The following is a 27,851-nucleotide window of genomic DNA, read 5'->3' as shown; positions in this document are numbered from 1 at the left end:
AGCACATGCTTCTTGTTATCAGTTCCATGCTGCCTTACAATATTGTTATATGGTATTAAAACAGAGCAGTAAAAACACAGTAGAAGCAGAATGAAAAACAAGAGTAAGAACCACCCATCCTCAAATAAGTCCACTATCTATTTATGCCTGAGTTACCATCATAGATGGGCCTTTTGTATGCAAACACATTAAATGACAGAGTCATATTCTCTCACCTTTCCTTTAATAAAGGAAAGCCCCCAAGGTGTTTTAAAAAACCCTCAAATGGGCTAACAACAATTAAAATTACAAAAAACTAAAAACTAAAAACTAACAACAACAACAACAACAACAACAACAACAACAGTGGAATGAAAGCCAAGCACCATTAAAACAATTTGGAACCAATGTTGGTTAAAGCACAATCACAAGGAGCGCAAGAGGTTAAAACCATGCATATCCTAAAAGCTTTCCTAACAAGAATGCTTTTGCCATTAAAAGCCATTAAAGATGGTGGCAAGAGGCTGTTCCTCAGAAGTTCCAAGGCCTGGGCATGACCACTGAAAAGGCCCTCTCAGTGGTGTCACCTTGGTCAAATGTGCTGTCTCCAGAAATGGGTGTTGTTGATGTACCACCCTCAGCTTGCCAAAGTCACTCCTGGTTATAGCAGTAAGGGGGCAATCAAGATCAAGGCTATGTCCAAAGAACTTCAAATTTTCAAAGTGAGTGCCAGCCCATCTCCCAATCACATCTACTGTCCAGAAGCACCTGCGTCTTCTATGGATTAAGTTTATGTTTGTTTGCTCAAATTCGATCCATTACCACCTTCAGGCCATATCTGATACAGAAATGAAGCAGGATAACCTGTCTGCTCCTGGTGTCTTGGGATTTGGCTTCTGCTTATAGCCAGGTTGCAATCTTATTCAGTGTGTTTTTTCTCCACATGAAAATTGTGTTTTTTATATCGTTGACAAAATAAAAAGGATAACAAGCTAAAAAGCTTATCATCCATAAAATTAAAAAAGTCCACTGGTGTTCAGAAAAGTCATGTATAGAAAAGGAAGGAAGGAGAGGAAAAGGTGTTTGTTTGTTTGTTTAAAGTGGTTAAATTGATAGTGAATTGCGTGAAAAAAGCAGGTTCTGAGTTTTAACTGAAGAATTCAAAATTTAAAAGCAATGTGCAATCTGCACAATTCACTTGAGTAATTTATCTACTCTTCAAAGATTATAATTCCATCTAGGTCAGAACAAAACTGTGACCCAGTAAACTCCCTTACATTTCTCAACTGGAATTATGAATATTTAAACTGGCTAAGATCTACAATCAGTTACTTGACAAGGCAATATTTTCATTACTGAAAAGGCCTTCATCTGGGTTTGGATTAGCAGACATTTCAAAATTGTAGCACTGATTAAGAATAAAGGGCAGAAAAGTGAAAATGTTTAGTACAGACACAAATATAAATTTAAAGCAATCCACTCAATGTAACCTGCCTTGCCAGATCTTTTTAACTTATTGGGAAAGTCACTCGACTTAATATTGACACAAAGATGTGTAAATCAATACATTCAGAATGAGTGATATATTTTAATTTAAAAATGCTCAAACTATAGCAGTAAATCTATTCACTTAGCACATACAAATCATCCAAACTGTATGCTTCTTGGGATTTAATATCAAGATACCACAGAAGTCTGGGATGCGTACCTTGCACTGCAAATTTAAACCCTATGATCTCCCCACTCCCCCTGAACACAGCTATAAGTGGTTTGCATTGTGTAGCTGCTGTAATTAGAGGGAAGGTACACTTCTACAGAGAGTTAGGATGCTTAAATCTCAGAGGTTAATGGCCCAAGACTACAGCTTGGGTTGAACTGGTATACCAAGGTTATTTTACCTATGTAACTTATATGCAGAATTCATCATGCGAAAGGCTGGACTGGATGAATCCCAAGCCGGAATTAAGATTGCCGGAAGAAATATCAACAACCTCAGGTATGCTGATGACACAACCTTGATGGCAGAAAGTGAGGAGGAATTAAAGAACCTTTTAATGAGGGTGAAAGAGGAGAGCACAAAATATGGTCTGAAGCTCAACATCAAAAAGACTAAGATCATGGCCACTGGTCTCATCACCTCCTGGCAAATAGAAGGGGAAGAAATGGAGGCAGTGAGAGATTTTACTTTCTTGGGTTCCATGATCACTGCAGATGGTGACAGCAGTCACGAAATTAAAAGACGCCTGCTTCTTGGGAGAAAAGCAATGACAAACCTAGACAGCATCTTAAAAAGCAGAGATATCACCTTGCCAACAAAGGTCCGTATAGTTAAAGCTATGGTTTTCCCAGTAGTGATGTATGGAAGTGAGAGCTGGACCATAAAGAAGGCTGATCGCCGAAGAATTGATGCTTTTGAATTATGGTGCTGGAGGAGACTCGAGAGTCCCACGGACTGCAAGAAGATCAAACCTATCCATTCTGAAGGAAATCAGCCCTGAGTGCTCACTGGAAGGACAGATCGTGAAGCTGAGGCTCCAATACTTTGGCCACCTCATGAGAAGAGAAGACTCCCTGGAAAAGACCCTGATGTTGGGAAAGATGGAGGGCACAAGGAGAAGAGGACGAGATGGTTGGACAGTGTTCTCAAAGCTATGAACATGAGTTTGACCAAACTGCAGGAGACAGTGTAAGACAGGAGTGCCTGGCATGCTCGGGTCCATGGGGTCACGAAGAGTCGGACACGACTGAACGACTAAACAACAACAATACTTTGTAATTCTTTAACATTTGTATGGTATTTTGCAACTTCTGCCAAATCAACTTATTGTATATGTTCAGAATATTTTTTTCGATTTAGTATAAAAAAATCCAGTAAAATTAAGGGGAAGAAATTTAAGCAGGAAAGCCTGACAGACAAGGCAATATTTGACTCAAGAGCAGAACCCACTGAAACCAATGGGCCTATTCCAAGCTTGACTAAGGGACATTACTCTACCTCTTCCCAATATATTTGTTTAAAATTATATAATCCACCCAATGTCAGATGCTTGGAATAAGCAACAATTAAAGTCACAGTGTGTGGGACTGACCTGGGCCCATACAATATTTATTCAAGTTGGCATCCCTGTGTGTGAACACTGCCAATGTGTTATTTAAAGTTTGATTCATATTTTTAACTATTCAGGTAAAATTAAAGATGGTAAACCTACTACACAGAGCAGTGGATCCTCACAGTTCTCAAAAAGGATAAAGATCCGATAATCCAGAAAAGAAACATATCATTTCCTGAAAATTACTTACTTAAAAGTCCTCTGTGCTAAGGGGTGCATAAAAAGCTTTAAAGAATCGTCTCCAAGTGAATCTGTGCCAGGCGTTTTGCCAAGAGACAGACCATTAAAGGCTTCAATGATCTCTTCCTCCGAGATGGACCTGCCAAGACGAATCCTCTCAGATATACTAGGGAGGTTAAGTGAGGTCATGAAGTCCCTCCTCTCCCCAGCTGTGGGTACTTTACCGGTTTGAACATTTTGCTAGAGAAATAAATGAATGCTTTAGGAGTTTATCTTTAATTAGGCTGGTGCCAACAGAGTTTCTCTGAGCTGGTACTGTGCTTGGGCTTTTGTCTGACTTGATTAACTTAGCTGAACAGCGTACTGGTTCTGGCACTCTACTAGAGTAATCTGTTTTGTGAAAGTCAAGGCCGTTTGACACCTCTGGGCTACATGCAGATCTACTGAAGAGTTGGCCACTTCCAGTTCCTCCAGCAAAGCAGAATAAAACAAGGCACAGAAGTACCTCATCCTCAACCATTATTTTTACATTTCTGCGGAGAGGAGATCAAGAGTTCACCTATTCATTTCAAGACAGTAAATACTCATTTCCAGTAGCTAAAAATTTCTGGAGTGGATGAAAAGCAAGCCATGTTTAACTAACCATTGTTGGTTGTAAGGATACCTGACTTGCATATGATGCTTTCATCTTGTAAGTGAATGCGGCAGAAGTCCTTATAGAACCATGGCAGTATTCTTTTGCGGGGGGGGGGGGGCACATGAGCTCAGTGCTTTGATGCAGGGTTGGTTTTCTAGAAAAAGAGCTGCCACAACACACCATGAAAGCTTTCCTTGTTCTCTTAAAATGGCAATGGTGCCCACCTGAGAGGTGCCGGAATTAAGTTCTGTGTGGTTCCAGCTGAAAAAAAGCTCTGCTTTGATGGGTGCTTTTCACTCATGCAGTGCAGGGAGAACCAGCCCTGAGACTTCGTGGCTGAGATGAAATTTGAACTGGGGGCTTAATGGCTCATACCTGACGCTCAGCCAAAGTACTGTATCAGCTCCCAGTATAAAACACAGATAACTAACATGTTCTAGCTGGACATGAGAATGGTTCATATGTACTTTCATGAATCCTTGTAGGCAACCTCCTTAGGGAAGTTCATGCAAAAAGTCCTGAAAGTGCTCTAAAGTTATTCATGCTTCCTTTAAAGTTTGTAGAATGTTTATTTTGAAATGCAAAATTTAAAACTTAATAAAAAATATTATTTTAAAAAAAGTTCTTCACACTGAAAGACTGTAGTTTTGAAATTTCAATGTAATTCTACCTAAATCTTTTTGCCTTTACCAGCTTTAAGCAACTTTTTCTAGCTAATAGCATGTGACATTGCTGGTAAACTAACCATGTGATACATCCAACCTGTCAGGACACAAAAACTCAATAAGCACACCTTGCTGCTAGCATATTTGAATCATACTCTAGAATCTGTAAACACTACCTAGACATACTAAGAAGCTGGCAATTTTACCCCCAAACTCACTTCTGATTTTTCACTGAAAATACCTAGTAAGGGATTGCCAATAGTACTCTTGGTTTCTAAGCCTACAATACGGAACTTAAATTCAGCCACAAATTGAAAATATGAACATTCCATTATCTTAGATGGGTTATACTTTTAATATTCTCCTTTGGGTCTATTAATCTGGAAGAGGCTTTGTAGAACAGAACCTTTCCTTATATTTCTTGCTAGATTTAAGATTTCTTCCACACACAATTGTAAAATAACGAAGAGACTGATTTTGTGGATTAAAAGATGGGTATTCTAAATCTAAAAATCTTTTGAGACACTACCGAAAGACTACAATATTCTCTTTTTCTTTTGGCAAACATATTTTTATTTAAAATTGCTTTATTAATGAGGTCTTGGCAACTTCATAATGGCATAAGCCTTTCTACGAAAATCAACAATTTAAAGAGAGAAAACTGAACATATTGACACTATTTTTAGACGAACAGGTAAGACCTGTAATTAATGCCTGCTCTTTAGTGAAGAAAACAGATGCTTTCTTCACTATGTAATTAGTGAAATTAATGAATTCTAATGCTTCCATGCAAATGATTTATTTACCTCAGAAATTAATCATTTCAACACTCAAGGTGTTATCAACTTAACAGATTCACTAATGTGCCATGTCTTGATCTACTGTATTTATTAAGTCATTATTTTCTTCCCAGTTGCCTTTGAAGTGTTTTCTAACATTCTCCAAGTCTGTCAACATTCTGGCGTCTATGGTGTAAACAAAACATGATTAGGCATTATGACATTTGTATAATGGGCCATAATTATACAGAATGCCAATCACTGAATCTACAAGTCTTATCAGAACTATCACCTGCAGTAGAATTTGGTGGTCAGAGTTCTGAGATGGTACACTGGATTATACTACTTTGGATGACAACTGGGGGGAGGGGGGAGAGTAATGACATTTTTGAATGCTGACCCACATTGAAAACAAAGGGAGAACTGAGTGATAACTGCTAGGTTTCTTTTTGGAGGAAAGTTATGCAGGGGGTGTTTTTTGTTTGTTTTACAACATCTAGCAAAAATAAAAAGATTATAGCCAATCAGTTATTCTGAAGTGATATGGCCCATCGCGTTACCTTAGGATGTAGCTACATAATTCTGCTGTATATACAGTACTGATCTGATCTGCCAATGTGTGCAAAGAGTTGAAGTTGACAAGAGATTTCAAATCTATGCTCCACTTCAGAGTACAGGCACAAACCTATAAGGAGAAAACAAGCATGCAGGAAGAGGGGATGAACAAAAACCTCTCTTGCTGATATGCTACCTTATTTGTAAGCCATCTCCCACCTGCAGTCTGATGTTGTACAATCACTCGGTCACTTAATTCCTCTGAATTCCTAAAACCAACTATAGATACACCTGATGGCTATGTGCAAATTTCAGACTTAGTTGTTTATCTAGATGCAATGATACCAAGGTTATTTTGAGGACTGCAAACAGTGATTTGCACCAATTAAGTACTATAATTAATAATAGTCTATCCCCACAACCCAGGATATACTAACACGAGCAAGACTTCCAAGACTCATTTCAGTGGTGAGAGCAGATCTGAATATGCATTCCTTTGTGTGTACAGGCAAGCACTGAATTGTATACTGAGTCCTATAGGTCCTAGGTATGAAAGGTGATCTGAATTGAAAGGAAATTCTGTTTTGCAGAAAATCAGGGGTGTCTTTTGGTTTATAACGAGTTTTCCTTGCTTTTTATTATTAAAAAGATAGAACTTCCCCCATTTATTTTTTTCCAGAAAAGTTTATCAGAAGGGAAAAGAGAAAAATAATCTGAGCAATTATATGATCAACTACTGAAGGATTCAATATTTTTATACAAGCAACGGTTACATTACTTTTGAAACAGTTTTGTCATACTGGAAATAACTGACATCTTGGAAAATTAAGCATGATTTTTTAAAAAAAGATAATAGAAAAATGTATCTGAGCATATCAATGCATGCATGCGACGTTATTTGTAAATGCACAGAACTATCAAGCCAATTTTGATATTAAGCCAACTTCAAATAACAATTTAATATCCTGGCTTGTTCTAAAGCAGTTAACCACTTTTCTAGTTCGGGAAAAAGGGGAAACTGGTTTGTTTGCCAGGTTGTTACAGAGGAAGGAACAAAGGGACTATAAGATTGTCTGAACACTGCCAAAATTATAAAAGGTGACAAAAAGGATGCTTGTTATCTCACTGATTGAGTACAAATGCAAATTGGACATTTCTTGCATATGTTCAATTAAACTAAAGTGTACTCAGTACTACACTTATTCACCTCCTTTAATTCTTCCATTTGTCTTATGCAATCAAAATCTATGATACAAGTTTCGCAGTCTCTCAACTAGTTGCTTCACTAGCTGACCCCTTTTCAACAAGTTACAAGTCTTTTAATCAGTTTATGATCAAAATTTTATAGGACTACAACAAAGTTCAAGGGTATTAAAATGTGTAAAGGTCATAAAAAGGAAAAAGGTTGGGTTATAGATTTTAACTTCTTAACTAGAAAATTGACTCAAAATAGATTTTCTAATTTACAATGAATCAAAAGAAAAAAAACATTAGACCATAGCAAAAGTGGCGCAAATGTATCAAGCAGCAAATGAATAAACATTTGTGAAGATTTATTATTAGAAATTGCAATAAATTTTCAAAAGATAAATTGATTTTAGTTAAAAGGTATAACTGACAATTTATTGGGCGGGAAGATGCATTATTTTCCAATTGTTATCCATCTACAGTAAAACTGATTTGTGTCCTATTGTATTTTATGGAAAAGGAGAGAGCAACTTTCAGTGATTTAGATTAAATGTATTAATCATAACCAGACACTGTGAACTATATATCTACTATTAAAGAAGATTTTTGACATTTAATTCTGTAGCAATATTTTGACTCTGTACCTCTCTTCCTAAATCTAATTCCTGCTGCAGTTGGCCGATTTCTTCCTCTAAATTTTATGAGACTTAAAGTAGCATTTTAACCACCCATGCGGTAAATAATGCAGGATTAGAAATATTTAGTGTTTTGTTTCCCTTTGAAGAGTACAAATCCATCAAACCCAAAGGGTTTTCTTTTTTAAAAAAAGGAAAAGAAGAAAGGAAGAAAAGAAAGAAATTGTACTGTTTCAGCAATAGTCAATATCAGGTACAGTAAAATCTGTACAGTAAAGAATGCATAGATCAAAAATCAAACTACAGGTATTCTATTCTACTATCTATGAACTGACAGCTCAATAGGCCAGAAATGTATAAAGTTGAATAAAAATGTGAATATTAAAATATTGTATAATTTTAAAAATGTGTAGCATACACAAATAGTTTACATTAGAAAGAAAGACACCATGAATGAGAAGTAACTAACTACCTGTGCACTGGAAGAGGCTTCTGTATAAAGAACACCTTGCTAGATGCACTTCATGGGCAAAAAAGTGGAGGGGAGTGCAAAACTTCATATTTCACTTAGGGATACACATATGGACTTGCTGTACTAGGTACATGCATGATCAGCCTTGAAAACATTACTAACTTACTTTGGAGTTACTTTCCTTGCTCCCAGAAGTTTACTGGAGCAGTAGGAGCTAACTACCGGTATTCTCTGTCCAGCATGCAAACATATGGATCACTGTATACAACAGCATGCAATTGAGGCTTCCAAACAGAAATGTCTGGCCCTGGTCTTGATCATCTCCTAAACAGGAAGTTACTGTTGGGATACCTTTATTTCCTGCAATCCCCTCACTCCTCCCTTCAAAAATAGACTAATACACTATCCAAACCACTCTCCATCAAACACCTTTTCTTTTGCTGAAGAGGTGTTTTTGAAACAGAAACCCAAACTTACAGAAATGGTCCTTCCTAATGAACCTGTGCAGTGTGGAACTTCAGTGTGAAGTTTGATTTTATCCCCTGTGCTGATGACACACAGCTCTACTTTTCCTTTATATCTCAAGGTGTGGCAGTGGATGTGCTGGACCATTGCATTGCCTCGGAAATGGACTGGATGAAAGCCATCAAACTAAAGCTCGGTCCAGATAAGACTGATGCAGTTAGTGGGTGGTTCCCAAGACCAGATGGATGGGAGGTGGCCGGCTCTTGATGGGGTTATACTCCCTCTAAAAGAGTGAGTGCGCAGCTTGGAAGTACTTCTGGATCCTTTGCTGTCACTTGCGGCTCAAGTGGCCTCAGGTGGCATAGAGTACCTTCCATCAGCTGAGCTGGTGGCTCAGCTGTGCCCCTATCTGGATAGGGTCAGCCTAACCAGATGCTCTGGTAACCTCTATCTTATCTACTGTGATGTGTTATACCTAGGGCTGTCTCTGAAGATGATTGGGAAACTTCAGCTAGAGCACAATTTGGTGGCCAGGATGCTCACTGGGACAAGATGGTTTGAGCATATTGCACGAATCCTGGCCTGACCACTGGCTGCTAATTAGTTTCCAGGCCCAAGGCAAAGTGCTGGTTTTGACCTTTTATAAACCCTTAAACATCTCAGAACTGCAATACCTCTTTCCCTATGAGCCTACCCAGACGCTGAGATCACAATCTGAGGCCCTTCTTAGGGTGTCCCCTGCTTCTGGCAACAGGAGAATGGGCCTTTCCTACAGTGGCTCTGTGTTTGCGGAATGCTGTCCCCAGGGAGGTTCAGCTGGTGCCTTCATTATATACCTTTAGGCGCCAGGCGAAAACATTCCTCTTCAACCAGGCCTTTGGCTGATTAATATCTTACACCCTTTTAAAATGTGTTTGTTGAAGGAGGTGGGCCGTTTATTGGTTTGTGGTTTTTTTTAAAGTCCTTGTTTTTATTATGTATTATGTATTCATATTGTATCTAAGGGACACGGGTGGCGCTGTGGTCTAAACCACCAAGCCTCTTGAGCTTGCTGATCGTAAGGTTGGTGGTTCGAATTGGTGCAACAAGGTGAGCTCCCGTTGCTCTGTTCCAGCTCCTGCCAACTTAGCAGTTCGAAAGCATACCAGCATGAGTAGATAAATAGGTACTGCTGTGGCAGGAAGGTAAACGGTGTTTCCATGCACTCTGGCTTCTGTCACGGTGTTCATGCTGGCCACATGACCCAGAAAAGTTGTCTGCAGACAAACGCCAGTTCCCTTGGTCTGAAAGCTGAGATGAGCGCCGCACCCCATAGTTGAATTTGACTGGACTTAACCATCCAGGGGTCCTTTACCTTTTACCTTTATATTGTATTTATATGTTGTGAATTATATAACAACAAACAAACAACACTTTATCAAACCAGCTTGACCAGAAATATTAATTACAGTGGGTTCTCTACCACTTTCTGGAAGAGATATATAGGCAACAACCATTTTATGCAAATTCAATATGTGTGCCTGTGCACATAGCCGCAACCGAGAAGTGGTCAGAAAGGAGGCCTTAACGGGCCGTAACAGGGCATAACTGTTAACATTTCCCCCTTTACTTGATGTATGAGACTAATGCCACAGTTGAATGGTATTACTATATGGAAAGGGCATCAGGGACCGTGGAGAAATGTCGCAAATATAACACCAGATGCCTGCTTCAGTTGGACTGTCCCTAATTGTTCTATGGAGAAAGAACAAGGGGGTGAAAGAGAAATGTAAAGAATGCCCTCATCAGAGTCTGCCCCACTGCTGGGGCAGGGGCAAGCTTTAGTCCAGGGGTCAGCAAACTTTTTCAGCAGGGGGCCGGTCCACTGTCCCTCAGACCTTGTGGGGGGCCCGGACTATATTTTGAAAAAAATATATGAACGAATTCCTATGCCCCACAAATAACCCAGAGATGCATCCTATATAATAAAGTCCCTGTGTCTCTGTGTCCAGATTCCCTGTTTCCCGTTTTCCACGCTACTGAGCATGTGCCCCAGGGACACAGGGATTGGACGCAGAGACTGCACGCACGCACACACACACACTCTCCCCACCTCACACCCCACCCCTCTGCCCTGCACTGGCTCAATAAGCAGTTAAAACAGAGGCCACCAGGTGGAAGGCAGGAGCAGGCCCTCTCTCAACGTGCCCAAGGGCCTGAGGAGGAAGCCGGGATGACCAAAAAATTGAGGCCCCGGCTTCTCCTCACTAACAGGCCCGAAATTGAGGCCCAAACAGTGCAAGCAACTGGGAGACCCCCGCTGGGCCGGAACGGCCAGGAAAGGCACGGGGAGGCCACCAAATGCTCAGCGCCAACCGCGGGACCCTCAGAAAGTGCCGGGGCGGGCGCAAGCCCCCCGGACAGCAAAGCTCCCTCCCGGACGCAGCAGGTGACTGAAAAACAGCCGCGGAGGCCAACAAAAGTAGCGGGAGCCATCCCCAACCCACCCCGAAAAACTGGGCGTACACCCCGGAGCAGCCGCCCAGGCCGTCCAGGAGCCAGAATTCGGCCACTGGGCCCTGGCAGCAGCAGTGCTATTGACGGGGGAAAATTCGGAACCAAACGGCAGACGCAAAAAGCGCGCGAAAACAGGGTGGGGAGGGATCCGCACTCCAAACACAAGCTTCGGAGGGGGTAAAGGAAGAAATACCCCCCGCACCCCCCAGCCGAGCCCGGGCTGTAAAGGTAAAAAAGGGGGGGGACTTTGGCTTGGGGTTTGGGAACGGGTGGTGGGGTGTAAGGACACCACCAGCCAGGCACAGCCACAGTCTCTAAGTGCAGGTTGCAGGAGAAAACAAGTTGTGCAAATACAAATCATGCAGAATCGCTTGTGTAACCAAATAAGGGGGGTTACGCCACACATCTCTGCCGGAGGTTTGAGAGTTATTGAGATGTTGCAGCCTGTCTTCCAACGTAGTGTTAGATTCAAACAATGTCTTTACACACAAATCTCAATTCAGTATAACTTCCTTCTACCTTATCCTGAATTCTTTAGTTGACAGACATTCATTTCATTAAAATATGCACTTCTACAAATTTTCCAACATGTTGCTGTCACAAAAACATATGAAATGGGGTTGCAGGTAGGAGGGTTAAACCCTTTAAACGTAGTTTGCTTTTTGAAGGACTCAAATGTCTCTTTTTCCCCATTCTTGTAAGTTTCCCCAAAAACTAAAGTCTGCACAGTTCCAACAGGACTTGGGGAAAAGATTTTAATTGTTCAAATAAAATCTATTGTCTCTTGCGTTGTGAACTACTTAAGTACATAATTTTTCTTTTCTTTTCTTTTGAAGCCAGCTGAAGCATATGAAAACATTTTCTGAGCACCGTTACTGGCATTTTGTCAGTATCCTGTGCGGCGGTAGCCTCATTTCTAGTGTGGTGAATAGCATTTTAAAGGTTCCAGAGATGATTTTTCTGAACCAATCCTCCGCTGTCTGTTTGTACAGCCCTTTTAGGCATAAAATCAGTCTGATGCTTCTTTTGGCTTTTTGGTGCTGTTTCAAGGATATTTAAAAACAGAATACTGGGTGCCTATGTTTATAACAAAGTCCAGATGCAGGTAACTCTTAGGTCACCTTGACCACGGCTCCTTGCCATGCCTGCCAAACCGACGAACTCTCTTCTGCTGGGACCCCCTTGTCCCATCTTTCTCCGAACACTCTTCCGTCCTCTTTTACATTGACCGAGACATCTCCGTCCTAGCAACTGACCTTCACCAGTGACCTTTGAACCCCTTCTGGTTCCTCACTGGTCCTTGAGCCATTATTTGTTGCTGTTTAACCACTGCCTTTCTCTTCATCTTCTTTCTCACAATGCCTTTCTTCTCTCGGGGGGGGGGGGATACTGGTTGACGCCACCTTTTTTTTTCCTGAACTTGTTGTTGGCAGGACTTGTAAATTAAATTTCTTTTATAGCATTCTGAATTTATCTATCATGAATTCTAGGGAAATCACATTTTTCCCTCCTCTTGACCATACTCCTCCCATTTATGGCCCTGTAAAGTATCCCCTCATTCACAGCACGCACTGCAAACTTTGCCACACATACCATGCATTGGACACTTTACCACACTCTACCTCCCAGTTTTTCCTTGTTTCCTAAGTATCTGTTTGTCAAGGGACCTCTTCCCTACTGACTACTAACATACACATTTTCCTCCTCCCTTTGCCTTTTACCCAAAGCGCCTGGTTCCCCAGTTGACCTCTGATTAACTGAGTACTACCAACACGCTGGAGATGTGATCAGGATCTCCCTTCCCCTCATTAAAGGGGGCCAATTCCCTTCAAGGTACCTTTTCCCTTTCTACTTACCCCAGCCGGCTTTTCCTGTTCTTCCCTTCCAACCTCGGTCCTTTTGCCTCTTCGTCCAGGGCATGGAAACCCAAGGGCCACCTCTGATCCTCCGGAAAAAGTTTGCCGGTGTGCACCAGACCAGAGGCGCCGTTAGGAATCTGCGCCCTGTCCAGTGGGGCAAAAGGGGACTGCCTCTGGTTCAGGGAAATGCCCTCATCCGAGTCACGGCACCAGAAATGTAAGGACACCAGAAATGTAATATGGATGATTGGCTTCCCAAATTGACCAGACGAAATCTCAGGCAGTTGTACATATTATAAAACAGATTTATTAAAACATTTATTGCAATAAATGGTGGCAGTGAGAATGAGTTTCTCATTCTGCCCAACCCATGGGCATACACAGAGTGCTTTTATACCTTTTTGACAGAGTGAAGTGAAGATCAGCCTTTCTGCAGTACTTCATCAACCAATCAAGAGAGAGCACCCCAAGATGCAAAGTCACCCGCCCAACTCTACTAGGTGGCGTTATGTACCTGGTACCTTCATACACGTGTCTATGCGGAATTTTACAGGCACAATTGTGGTTGTGCTCTACTTATAATTTGCGGTGGGCTACATCCTCTTGCTCTTGTGGTTTATGCTAGAATTTCTTAGAAGTGCTGTGTGTGGTTAGATCTTTGCATTAGATGTGCAAACATGCTGTGCCTGTGTGCAAAGTGCTGTCTGGTTTACTTTCTATCAGAGGCAGAGAGATTTAGAAAATGGAGTTCCTCTTGCTTTTAGGGCCTGCATGGTCTGACCAGGATTATTCTGGCCCTGGTCATTGCCACCCTATAGGGGGGAGAAAATTAGGGATAAATTAAGGATCAAAGGGAGGGGGGAGGAACAATCAATTAGACAAGGAATAAAAGCCCCCCACGCACCGCTGCCACCGAAAAAAGCCGAATGTTCTAGCGCCCGTTTATTAAACGGGCTGAATGGCACTAGTTTTAAATAAAAGGACACATTCTACTCATGTAAAAACACCAGGCAGGCCCCACAAATAACCTAAAGATGCATTTTAAATAAAAGGACACATTCTACTCATGTAAAAACATGCTGATTCTCGGACCGTCTGCGGGCCGGATTTAGAAGGCGATTGGGCCACATCCGGCCCCCGGGCCTTAGTTTGGGGACCCTGCTTTAGTCTTTCAGATTTCAGCAGTGCCCTGTGTGAGGTCAAAATACCACACACACACCTTGCCTTCCACTCTGCTCAATTCACAACATCATGGTTGTGACGCCTGCAGCTTCCCCTAGGCTCAATGCCCAGTGTGACAGAACTGGTCAAGTTGCCCTAAATCTGCCTCTGTCCAGGGGTAACTGGAACTAACTACTCAGTGGGGAAGATGCTGATAAATTGTTCCATCAATATTGATGGACTACAATTCCCATCATCCCTGACTACTGGTCCTGCTAGCTAAGGATGATGGGAGTTGTTGTCCAAAGTAGCTGGAGCCCCAAGGGTTTTGGACTACATCTCCCAAGCATCCCTGACAGGAACCAGTCTAACTTTTCCTCATATTAGGTAGGAGATCTGATTGCCATGGAATCTCCTCCAGCTGCACCCCTCCACAACACTTCCTATGCCATTTCCCAACCCACAGAAGTGGCTTTTCGGGATGTGCAAGTGAGTGTACCAGGCTGTCATCCTATATCATCTAGGAGCAAGTTCCATTGAAATCAATAAGACTTAGTTTTGAGTAAGCAGGCAGGATTGCCTTGCAATTTAAAATTTTCTGCTCCTGTCTGAAAGTTACTGTGTAATTTTTATTTATGCTAGATTTTATCTTGTTTTAATTGTGTGGATATTTTTGCAAATTACCTTGTATTGGTTAATAGTAGTAGTAGTAGCAGCAGCAGCAATAACAATAATTTTATGTCTAACAGCTTTGTTACAATTCAAATCATCCAATTCTATCAGAAACCAAAATGATCATTGTTCAGCCACAGCTTTTCCAGTTTCCTGGAACTATTGTACATAGTTTAAAATATCTCTGGGAGTACAATTTTATTAAGCAATATGGAAACCATAAGCTGGGCAGAACTGTACAATCGGGTATGCATGTGCAATGCATATACATCTTGCAACCTGGCATGGCACTCAGATTATGCCTCACCAGAAAGTGTGTCCTTTCCCTCCTTTATTCCCTTCATAGGTATTGAGCAAGTGTTCCTGTACAGACATCACAAACTCATCTACCTTAAAAGTGAAAGAATTAGGTCATCATCCCAGTTCTGTTCAATGGGTTGCATTTGCAGTATTCTCCTTTGCTCTGGAAATTAATCTCTCTAAAAGCACTTTTGCTTTCAGTGTAACATTCTAATAGCAGTAATTACTTCTTGTTCTGCATTACCAGATGTCATAGGTATTCCTTTTTTTCCCCTCCTTTTTTTGTCAATGGATTTCAGCAATTTAGAGACTGCCTTTGAAAATTCCTCATTGGTAACAAATAAGCATATGTGTTCTGTCTTGACGGGCCAAGGCAAATGTGTGACTGCAGGAGGTGGGGTGAGGGAATGGACTGTCAGGCTGCATGTAAATCAGGAATATGGTACCCAATACAGTTGTGTATTATTGCCTAATAATGTATCCATTTCATCTTTCCCATATACCGTATTTTTCCATGTATAAGACGCCCCCATATATAAGACACCTCCTACTTTTGGGGACCCCAAATTTAGAAAATGAGCATATGTACTATCTGTGTATAAGACGCCCCCAGATTTCTAACCTTATTTTAAAGTAAAAAAACCTAGTCTTATACATGGAAAAGTACAGTTAAATATTGCATTTGCAGCAATCCAAACACTCGTAACATCAAGCAACAATTACATTCCCCCCCCCCCAATAAGAGTATTCTGGCTTTCCTCTGTAAAGTCTGTATTTGATATAAAGATAATTGTCAAGTAAATATTTTCTCTACAATTTTTTCAGAGAGAATAATAAAAGCATATCACTCACACAAAAATATTTACATTCACAAACCAAATCAGCAGTAAAAGCAAAAAACAAAAAGACACAATGGCTGGTGTCTTCTATAAGCATTTCGTAATACAAAAATACCCAGCTTTCTGGAAATTGTTTAACACCAAAATATTTCTCTCTTGCACAATTTTATAACATCCACAGGGGTTTCTAACAACTGAGATATTGCACCAGAAAACAACTCTCATTATATGTACACACAGAGATACAGTATATCTCCATCAATTGAAACTTAATCATCTTTTTACAATTTAGAGGGGGAAGGCAGTTTTTAGCATGGTTAAGCCATGTATCATCAATACCATGAAGTTAACCTATCAGTTGTAATAGCTTCTATAAAATACCAGAGTGAGATTGCAATAAGCCTAGAAAATGGGCTACAAATCCCAGATATGCTCAAGCAAGCAGTGAACCAAAAACAAAAATTGGGAGATTTGAAACCAGCAACTAGATACCATTCATCTGATTCATTACCTCTAAAGGCAAAGTTCACAGGCCAAGGTTTTAAAGTAGATTATTCAGCTTAGACCTGCTATTTCTGAACAAAGAATTTTAAGATTTCCCTCTGCTATCCACAATGGTTTCCATAGTTCCTTTCTTTTCTTTTTTTTACACATTTGTACATGTATTAAGCAAGCAAGCAAGCAAGCAAGTAAGTAGAGATCCAGGATTATCAGGTATTAGTTATATCCTAAAATTTCAAATGAATGTGGTAAGGTTAAATGTCATGTATACTGTTTTTTGGCTTACATTACCACCTTCTGAGAAGGATTCTCAGATTCCAGTACAACAGAGTTATTTTATTAACAATGGCACTACAGGATATCAAGTTGCTCTAAATTTGTCTATTGATCTAGTAATCCAGGCACTGTATAAACTTCTTAAACCTATTTCTACATATTATATCAATAATGACTTTGAGGTAAAATATTTAAGGATGTGTTTCCAGATTAAAAGATAAGCAGATCAGTTTAACACAGAGAGCTTCTCTAGACTATACTTAATGCTGTCAGTTTGACCTTCAAGTTGTGTTCAACAAATTGATACCGTTCTGAAAGGAGAGCCCAACTACCCTATTAAAAATGACAGAAGAACCAGGTCTCACTCCTTGATTTGCACCCTGTAAGAAAATTATTTTCACATATGTACAACCAGTAGTTATTTTTAAAATGTTGCAATTTATTGAGGAAATGCAGTTCATTGTAAATGATGAGAACCAGCCTACCATTGTGGTCAGATTCCCAGCAGCCTTTTTGATGTTCCTTGCTGGCATTCCATGAAGGTGACTAAACCTTGTCTGGAAATCTACAAAACAAAATTTCAGCTCAGCTTAAACGTGCACAACAATAATACATTTGCAATCGTTAAGGGAGAATCCAAGGAATGAAGATCCTGTCTCCTTGTCTGAGATATTTTAATGGCTGTTTGTTGGTATTACATCTGCTATCCTGTACGTTCGCAAAGTACTGAATAAGTCACGACAATTTTTTTTATTTTATTAAAATATATTTTGCAGGCAAAGGGCAGGATGCAAATGATGGAATCCAACATACACACAAAAAAAAAGTAACTCCAAAATATGAAAATATCACACTGTTAATTGTTTTGTTTGGAGCCTTTTTAGCTTTCCCCCATTACGGATTGAAGAGCATCAAAATCTGCAAAATTATCATGGAACAGAATGATAAGGAAAAATAGAGACAGGAAATGAGCAATGTAGGTTGCACCACCTACGAATCTCGGAAAAGCTAGCATGCATACAGCCAAAATGCCTTTAAAATGATACATTTGTGAGTTATCCTGAGAATTACAAAGAAACTACTCAGGGGGAATGACCACTTTCCCAGCAATCACAATCCTCCAGCTAGAAATTAATCTTTAAAGCTTTAGGGTGCATAAAAACCAACACACAGGTAAGACATTCTGACCACAACCCCTAGTGCCCTCAACAATCCAGTGTCATCTCTTAAGGGTAACAATTTCAAAATGTCTAATCTGATCAGTTAAAATGTTGCTGACCTCTCTTGCCTGAGTGGGACATCAGAGGAAAACTGCCTGTTAAGATACTTTCAAAGACTGGATCAGGCAACTCTTTTTCCAGTTCTGCAGAGTCTTCTTTTTCCCACCAGGGAATGATCCCAGTGATCCCACAGGCACCTCCAGGTTCACTTTCATGGAACCAGTCACTCTGCTCATCGTCACCTGTGATAACAAACATTATCTTACATTAAGAAAAGAGAGATTGAGGTTTATTATCCAAAGAAGCCCAATCCTAATGAGAATCAGTATCTCCTTTATTGCTATGCTATAGTTGTTACTGTAGTGCTCGGAACATGGCATTTACTAGCATGACAAGCACTGCCACCAATAAAAGGGTATAAAGTGCAACGTTTTAGAACCAATTTAGAAATCTGGAAAATAATAAACTAGCTAATCCTTTGGTGATAACGGCAGGGAAATCCATTTAAGTTACTGCATTCATAACACTAACAAAAACAAGCCTTAATCTCCTGCAGGGAATTAAGGAGAATAAAACTGTGAAAACAGTTCTTTGCAGTTGATAATGGTATATAATTAGCTTAATTTCATGATTTGTATGGTATATAAATGGGGGAAACAATCATGAACAGATGTGACCAAATAAAATTAATCTGATTAAGTTCATTAAGAAATAAGTTTTGAAAAAGTTGTTTTTAAATGAAAGATGACAGTACCACAGGAAACATCAAGAGTCCAGGGATATTTTAATGACTCTTAGAAACTAAAAAAATCAAAAGTAAAACACAATTATGCACTTTGCTAAAGCAACATCTGAAACTCTTGTATGCATCTATGCTCATGTCACTTTGATTTTATCCAGAGTCATGCTTTACTTTCTGTATAGGAATGATGGCTGCTGCGGCACAACTGGTTTGTGATGTCAGAAAGGACATCATGGATCTGCAGCCTACTGTAGAGTGGCTGAGTTACCTGGATGGTGGCAACAGGTTGTCCTCAGGTCACTGTGATAGAAAGGAGTGATATAGCCTGTGATTAAAGGAATGCCCTATAGAACTTGAAAGTCTTTGATACTCTTTTTAAAAAATGTTTATTAACGATTGAGAAAATCAATCAAATGGAAACAAATATAAATGTAACTGTGACTGTGAACTTAGGTGATGGAAAAAAACATGCACACATCATGTGAGAAGGATGCACACAAGAGGAGGGACGCAGCTGCCTGAGTTTCTAAACCAGAGATGTAGGGCGTAGAACCTGGAACCTTCTGCATGACCACCAAGTTATGACCTCTCCCAAATTGATTGGAATATTTTACTTCACAAGAGTTAATCAATACATTTCCCCCCATTATTAACGTACTTCACCCTCTCAGCAATTTTAATAAATTCATGATTTAAAATGTTTGACAATTCTTTGACCAGTCAAAATGACTAGCCCTAAATATGTAGTGGTGACACATATGAGAGTTGAAAGTTGTATGTGCAGTAGCACCAGCTTCAGCAGCTGTGATGGTGGTGCAGCCAGGACCAAGCCCCAATAACAGAGGACCAATCATGCCCTTATATAGGCATTTGAACCCTTGTCCTGAACTGTGTATGCTGCCGTAGCAACGTGCCTAATAGAAGAGAATAAGAAAGCAGTACATAACAATTGTTATAAAGGTAAAGGTAAAGGGGCCCCTGAGCATCAGGTCCAGTCGTGTCCGACTCTGGGGTTGCGGCGCTCATCTCGCTCTATAGGCCGAGGGAGCCGGCGTTTGTCCGCAGACAGCTTCCGGGTCATGTGGCCAGCATGACAAAGCTGCTTCTGGCGAACCAGAGCAGCGCACGGAAACGCCGTTTACCTTCCCGCTGGAGCGGTCCCTATTTATCTACTTGCACTTTGATGTGCTTTCGAACTGCTAGGTGGGCAGGAGCTGGGACCGAGCAACGGGAGCTCACCCCGTCGCAGGGATTCGAACCGCCGACCTTCTGATCAGCAAGCCCTAGACTCTGTGGTTTAACCCACAGAGCCACCTGGGTCCCTTTTAACAATTGTTATAAGATGCCTCAAAAAAGTCACGTCTCCACAATCTTTTTTCCCCTTTACACAAAATGTGGTAAGAAAATCACAGTTCATTCACAAGAATAATGTCTAAAATTAGAGAGATTGCACTATTAAATTGATAAATAGTTTTACGTTTTTAAAATCTGCAAGAACTAAACCCCAAGCTTCCTACATAAAGATTAAAAATACTGGGATATGAACCAACCAATTGTGAAATAATGTTCAGTGTTTTACAGAACTGAATCTGATCCAATTTCACAAAGAAACAAAAATGCACTGTTTCAGTACCTTGTCTTCCCTCATCATTGGTAAACAAACCAGCATCACTACTGCTCAGGCTGCTGGATTCGCTGTAATAACAGAGAGAAAGAAACAGATCAAAAGTGCAATTGATATCTCAGCCATAAAATTTTAAAGAGACAAGATTGCACTCAGATGAAACTTAAGCCTTCACAAAATCTAAAAGAAAATAAGATGATTTTTTTTATTTTTTTAAAAAATCAAACTGCAAATATCCCAGTTCCATTAACTACAGAACATTATTTTTGGCACATAAAACCACAGGAATCTAATGGGACCCTGACAGTAAGCCAGATGTGACTGCAATGAGGTGCTGACACAATTGATGCATTTTATTATCTGTTTCCATCAAATGCTCACTGCTCCTTTCTTATGCTGTGCAATTCAGCTTGATCCCAAACACCACTGCTCAGTTAAAAAAATAAAATAAAAGCGGTGGTGGTGGAATCTCAGGCAAAAACCATTCTGATCTGTTCTTCAACACATGAAACACAAGGGGCAAGACTTTTTTCAACATTTACAAATATTCTGAAAGATGCACTGCATAACGATTCACCAAAATTCTATTATTTAGAGGAAGAACAAACGTTTACACTACAACAACCTATTAAAATAAAGTAAATGTCACCCTGAAGACACCCCCCCCCCGCCCCCAGGATCAATGTGATTCTAATGGCAAAAAGAAATGTTAACTTCCAGCTGACAGCTGTTTCATATGCGTCATTCAAACATCCTGTCTATCCATGTTAAAAAATGTTTATGCACAGATGTGTATTTGTGACTATGGGCATCATGGAAGAAGCCATGTAAAAATTTGCTGCGAAGGCAGTTTTCAAACATTTTCAACTTGCAATTAGGTGGCAGCTGTGAGCAGCTATGAATCATGGTTTCTTCCAGTCTACTGACTTCACTCATATGTAGAAAAGGACTAACCCCACGCCACTTTCATAATCCTCGAGGATTGACCATTGCAATGTTCTCTTATTTGTAGTTGTCCTTGAGCATTTAAAAGCTTCACGGAGGCAAATACAACAGTTTTCCTTGCTAAGCATAGGGTGATGGGATCACATGACCCATGTTGTAACAGGGGAACTGACTCTCTGCTTTCTGTGTGTAATTCAGACAGCAGATGTTAACCTATAGCCAAATCCGGATAAGACAAAGGTTCTGTAGTTGATCCCAGATATGGAATTTGGTGAACATCCTGATCTGGATGAGGCTGCCCTCTCCTTGAAAAAGCAGGTTTGTATGGTTTTTCTGGTTTTGTTTTGTTTTAAAGAGTTGGTGGTGCTCTTATAACCATCACTGTCATTTTAGACCCAGGTGTACTCAGTGGCTAGGAATGCTTACATTTTTCTAAACAGGGTTAGACTAGCTACAGTTATCCATGCTCTGAGAACTTCCAGAATAGACTACTGTAATGTGCTTTGCATGGGGCTGCCTTTAAAGATGATCCAGAAGTAATGAAGAATGTGGCAGCCAGGGAATTAATAGAGGCAGCATGCTGGTTGCATATAACTCCTATTCTAAAATAACTGCATTGGTTTGACAATCATCTTCAAGGCCTAATTCAAAGTTCTTATGCTGACATTTAGAACCATGAATGGTCTGGGACCCAGATAGAAGACAGAACACCTTCTGCCATATTAACATGGATGTGCATTAAGATCAGTCAAAGAGGTTCTTCTGGCGAATAATGTGGGGTGAATAGCGTGGGGGGGCTGAGGAAAAGTCTTTTTGGTGGTGGCTCTGTGTCTGTAGAATAACTCCAATGAAGTGAGGCTTGTCCCAATTTTTTAGTCTTTCAGATGCCAGGTAAAACCACACCTTTTTGTCAAACTTTTAGAGGCTGATGGGCTAAGTAATCTTTATGATACTGCTATTTATGTTATTTATTAATATAACACTGTTGCTTACTGTGTTTTATATTATTATTATAATTTAATTCGTTCTGTGAGTCAATTAGTTTTGCGAAAAATTCATCTTGCGAATCCCATAGGAATGCATTTAATTTATTTTTATAGAAATGCATTTATTGAATTTCAATGCATTCCTATGGGAAACCGCGATTCGCTAGACGAATTTTTCACAAAACGAATTTGTCTTGCGAGGCAACCTCCTATCACAAAACCCATTCATCTAGCGAAAAATTCGTCTAGCAGGGCATTCGTCTGGCGAGGTACCATTGTATTATGTAAACCACTCAGAGTATAAAAATCTCTTAACAAATAAATAAAACCAGCTACTCATTGAGAAAGCTCTGCTTCAGAAACATTCTTCAGTTCACAGTGCAACATCTAGCAGAATTTGGTAATACTTTCTCCATTGAATACATTGAATCGGAGAGGTCTGTGCTCTCTGTATAAACATTCAGCAGGACAAACTAGCAGTGTTAATATACTGAGAATATTAAAGAACATATAGAGTCCTGCTGGATGAGACCTAGACCCAACTAGTCCTTTTTTATTTTTATTTTTGTTCTCACAGTGGTCAACCTGATGCGTATTGGAAGCCCACTGGCAGGATTTAAGGGCAAAGGCACTTTCCCGCTTGTGTTCTTCAACAAGTGGTACTGATACGGATACTGGAGGCAATAGGCAGGTTAACAAGAAATCTGAAACAAAAATGTAAAATACAAATGGTAAATTATAATATTTAGATTTTATCATGCCACCCAGCCATAGCTGCCAAGTTTTCCCTTTTCTCGCGAGGAAGCCTATTCAGCATAATGGAAAATCCCTTTAAAAAAGGGATAACTTGGCAGCTATGCACCCAGCGCCTTGACCCTAAGGGAGGTCAGCTACCAAATTATAAACCTACTTCCTGGACAATATTTGACCATTGCATGACTCTCTGTTCTCCAGACTGTAATTCATATTTATTGAGTACCAATAATGTACTAAACCCCCTTCCCATTGCATGACTCTCTGTTCTCCAGACTGTAATTCATATTTATTGAGTACCAATAATGTACTAAACCCCCTTCCCTGCCTCATCACCAAACCATTAGTTTACTGAAATTCCAGCAAATACAAAAGCGCCTGAAAATGTAGGCTTCTTGACAACTTATGGCCTCCTAGAAGAAAGGGAAAAACAGCACCCTACAGTATCTTCACCTAGGAGCAGAGTGGCAACCTGTATGGCTGGGTACTAAGATTACTCATTTTGTCTTAACCAAGCGTAACCATGACTGCAGAATGGAGTGAGCGCTTACAAAGGGGACAGAGTAGAAGGGCAAAATAAACCACCACAAAAACTAGAACTTGCCGTCCAGTGTTGTGTAAGTGGAAATTAGAAGGGAAGAACATTTTAACATGTTTCCCAAGACCTTGTGGCACTAAGGGATCAAATTAGTTTTAAAATACTTCCCTAGATTCTAAATGTTTATCTGATTTTGCAAACCATGTCCCATTCGAGAGAGAAAGAGGGTTTTGTGTTTAAAACTAAAAAAATCAAAATTGTGCAAAAAGCTGTTCTGCAAAAGGAAAAAACTGAATTTTTACCCATGTGGATACAATGTACATTACATACCTTAATTTGCATATTTTTCCTGTAATTGTTATTGTCATGCTGGCCACATGACCCGGAAGCTGTATGCCGGCTCCCTTGGTCAATAACCCATGATGAGCGCCGCAACCCCAGAGTCAGTCACGACTGGACCTAATGGTCAGGGGTCCATTTACCTTTACCAAATGTGCACAGCATTGCACTGCCCTTGACCTTCAGAGCACCCATATATTTTTAGAAAAAATGCAACAGTTATGCATATGGTGGTATGAATCAAAACACTTGGAAGACAGTAAAACTATTCCATAATTAGAATTCTGACAAGAGCTCTAATATAGTACAGTAGCAGGAAGTCTTGAAACTATTTTGAACTGTACAGTTTCATAGTATGCTACATTATGATTTCATCGTGAAACACAGAAAAAATACTCAGCGATAAACATGTATCAAATACAAAATTGAAAATAAAAAACTTGCAATTAAATGAAATGTTAAAAGTAACCTGTCACTCATGTTTTCATCTAAGCCCTTTTGCTCCTCATATTCCATCTTATCCTTGCTTGTCTGGTTGATTTCATCATTCTCAATGACCACTCCTTCATCCAAAATGTCTGGTCCTTGCCGGCTTGCTGCTAGTTTCCTTTTTTTAACTTTGCTCTTTGTTAGTTCTTGATGTTGGCAAGATCTGTTGTCATTGTCCATTTCCTGATCCTTAATGTTATCCTGCTGTGGTAAGGTCAGCGTGTTTGTTACTTCTGAAGGTAGATCCACTGCCATTCGTTTCACCTTTCGCCTCCTACGCAGAGTCCTATTTCCTAGATTGTCAACTGATAAATCAGGTTCATGCCATAGAGGCCTTTTGCCTCTGAGGTTATTTAAATTTGACGTCGGCCTGCGTTTTGCAAGTAACAACTGGTCATCAGAGTCGCTATGGTCTTTCTTGTTATTGGCATGGTTTTCTCTATAATCCTTGTTTGGTTCCTCAAAGCTGGAATCAGAGCCTTCACTTAAACAGTGGCCTGTCTCCCAGGGGTGATGGGTGTTAAATGAACGTCTTTTCCTCCCCCTTCGCTTTCGGGCCTGGCGTTTTAGAAGGCAAGAGACACTGCGAGAATGGTCTCCCGTATCTGCAAAGCCTCCTCTTGCTTGCTCCGAACTTTCCTCCAGTGCCGAGACCAGATCATGAACTAGTTCCTCCATAGTCTTGCTGAACTGCCTGAAAAAACAATTCAAATTAATCAGAAAGCTCTTCTACTAGAACCACCACCACCTAAAAGGCATAGCTTTCATTTCACATTCAAGTGCCACTTATCAAACTTACATAGAGAAACAGGGTCCAAAACCAAGATGTGGAAATTATCTTATTGTTGTGCCATCTTTCATTTCACCCGTCCTGGAATGTTGCCTAGGGCCAGTTAAAACATTTAATTCCTGTCTGTAATTGCTGCCATTTCCCATGCAGCTGATCCATGAAACAGGACTTGTGTGTGCTGTTCTAAATATAGGGAACATCCTTACTCTAGTTTTCCTTCGACATGGGCTCACTGACTATGGCATGCAGGTACAGTCATTTAAACAAGCACACATAAGTGTCACCTATACTGCCAATATATTGATTAAATTTGCTTACTAACTAATTGGAATCTAAGGAGGAAAACCTTCTACTTCATGACCCACTATGAGAATGACTCTGAAATTCTGAAGTGACACATCTGGAAGGAGACAGCTGTAGTTCTTTTGACCTAAAGAGCTTGAAAATCAAAGCTATGCCATAGCTGCCAAGTTATCCCTTTTTTTAAGGGAAATTCCCTTATGCTGAATAGGCTTCCTCGTGAGAAAAGGGAAAACTTGGCAGCTATGCTATGCTGATTTTCTCACTTTTTCAATGACTGCATTATTGTGGTTTGTTGTGAAAACAATTCTCATGTGTGCATCCCAATGACACCTTCTTGGCTCCTTCCCTGGTGTGAATAAGAAACAACCTGGCTACCCACAATGAAGCTTGGCTTCCCTTGATGTTGGAAGCCAGGATCCTAGCTTGTTGCAGGATAGATAGGCTAACAATACCGTAATAATAATAATTCAAATTATATACCACCCTTTATCAAAATATCTCAAGGCAATGTACAACATTAAAAACACTTTACAAAACATGAATGATAAAAACATAATAAAAAGCATACTGACAGAGCGCCTAATAGTAAAATAATCATCATAATAGTCCTCTACCCACAATAACAAGCCATAGTTTAAGGGAGCAACGAACCAGGATTCCTGATTCAGACATCAGAGGAAGCCAAGCTTAATTGCAGCTTCCTTGCTGGTTTATTGTGAATGAACAGTATGTTGATGCATGTGGTCCATTTATTTCTGCTTTAATCCTCCCCTGTTGCAAGCAGAAGAAACAATCAGGCAATATGCATCAGTACATTGTTTATTCACAGTAAACCACAGGGAAGCCACAATTAAGGCTGGCTTCCTGTGCTGTCTGAACCTGCAATCCTGGTATCATAGGGAGCAACAAATCAGGATCCCAGGTTCAGAAAGCACAAGAAGCCAATCTCAATGGTGGCTTCCTGGTTTGTTTCTCCTACTCACACAAGGGGAGAATTGAAAGAGGGAGAAATCAGGCAACATGCATCAGCACAATATTTATTCACAATGAACCTGCAAAAGCAACCTAAAATTTGAAGACTGGACAAATTACCAGCATTTCAACCCCCATACAAACTTTAATAAGTGAGGTGGGAAGAGATTCATGATACTGTCTGCTGCACAAGTTGCCCAATTGAGGAAAAGCTTTTTGGGCATCAAGAAACAGTGCCTAACATCTAAACTAGCCAATAGTCTAATGTTTTGCAGAATTACTGCTCAGTATCTGAGTGGTGTAATAAGAAAAACTGAAGATCAGTATGGTTGAGTTACAATTTAGACTTCTGCAGTGTAATGAGTGCTAACTGAATTCAGCATACTGAATTAAATTATCAATGATGGAAAATCTGTATGAATCAACAATTGAAAAATATTTTCAGGTGATGCAGTACTAGGATTGAAGTATAGCCTTATTCAACAGTTCTAATATATACCTCCAAGAATCTGAATGTAATGGCAGCATTTTATTTTAAAGTGAGGCACATGGACCTCAATGATAGGACAACAGGGTGGATAAAAATCAATGATTTTTTTAAAAAAATCAAAAAAATCGGATTTTTTTTGATTTAAATCGGATTTTTTTGATTTAAATCGATTTTTTTGATTTAAATTGGATTTTTTTAAATAAAATGCTTTTTGAGGAAAACATATTACCATACAAAGGTTATTCCATCATGAAATAAAGATTAGTTTTTTAATTATGTAGTATAAGGTTGTATATGTTTAATTTTTGGGGTAAATAAATTCCATTAATCCATTCACCTCTTCCAGAGGTTTTTGTAAGATTATTGGGCAGTTTCTCTGCCTACAAGATATTATCACAGATGCTTGGTTTACTTTTGCAGTTCTCAAAACTGAATTTGACTCAACAGAGATCACATGCCTCTTCTTCACAGCAAAAATGTTTTATCATGAACAGAGTTGAGAAAAAGACCTTAATCCTATTGTTCTACAAACCTATGAATACAGAAGCAACCCCTTCAGTGCTAAGTTTCAAGAAGTTCAGTGAATAGAATAGAAACAATATTTTTCTGATTGTTTGGAGTGGACAGTATTTAAGTTTTTCATGTGTAGGCTGGGCTGACAGTCTAAGTTTCTTAAAATATATATATATTGTTTTTGTTTAGCCAAATTAGTTAACAAACATGGATGTTTGTTTAAGCAAATAACATTTGCTGAAATGTTATTGTTTCAGTTGAATAAATCTATTTAAATTGTTATTATTAAGGTAATGATTATTTTTCTCCTTCCTAAGTACAACAGTAAAGTTGTCCAAATATGAATGATTAACCTATTAAACTGGGGATAAAAAAACT

The 27,851-nt window shown here is 39.7% G+C and overlaps 1 protein-coding gene across 1 annotated transcript in view; it reads right to left on the bottom strand.

Annotated features, from left to right (window-relative positions):
- GPATCH2 (G-patch domain containing 2) overlaps nt 1-27,851 on the bottom strand; it is a 106,179-nt gene that overhangs the window by 72,590 nt on the left and 5,738 nt on the right. The window contains exons 2-5 of the mRNA XM_035111346.2: nt 24,386-25,099; nt 20,365-20,426; nt 18,049-18,231; nt 17,255-17,334 (exon numbers count right to left, since the gene is read on the bottom strand). Coding sequence (XP_034967237.2) covers nt 17,255-17,334; nt 18,049-18,231; nt 20,365-20,426; nt 24,386-25,099 — 1,039 coding nt within the window. The remainder of the gene's footprint in view (nt 1-17,254; nt 17,335-18,048; nt 18,232-20,364; nt 20,427-24,385; nt 25,100-27,851) is intronic.

This window comes from Zootoca vivipara, chromosome 3 (genome assembly GCF_963506605.1).
Source record: "Zootoca vivipara chromosome 3, rZooViv1.1, whole genome shotgun sequence".
NCBI lineage: Eukaryota > Metazoa > Chordata > Lepidosauria > Squamata > Lacertidae > Zootoca > Zootoca vivipara.
Note: the sequence above shows the minus strand (reverse complement) of the source record. Positions and strands in the feature narration are given on the sequence as shown.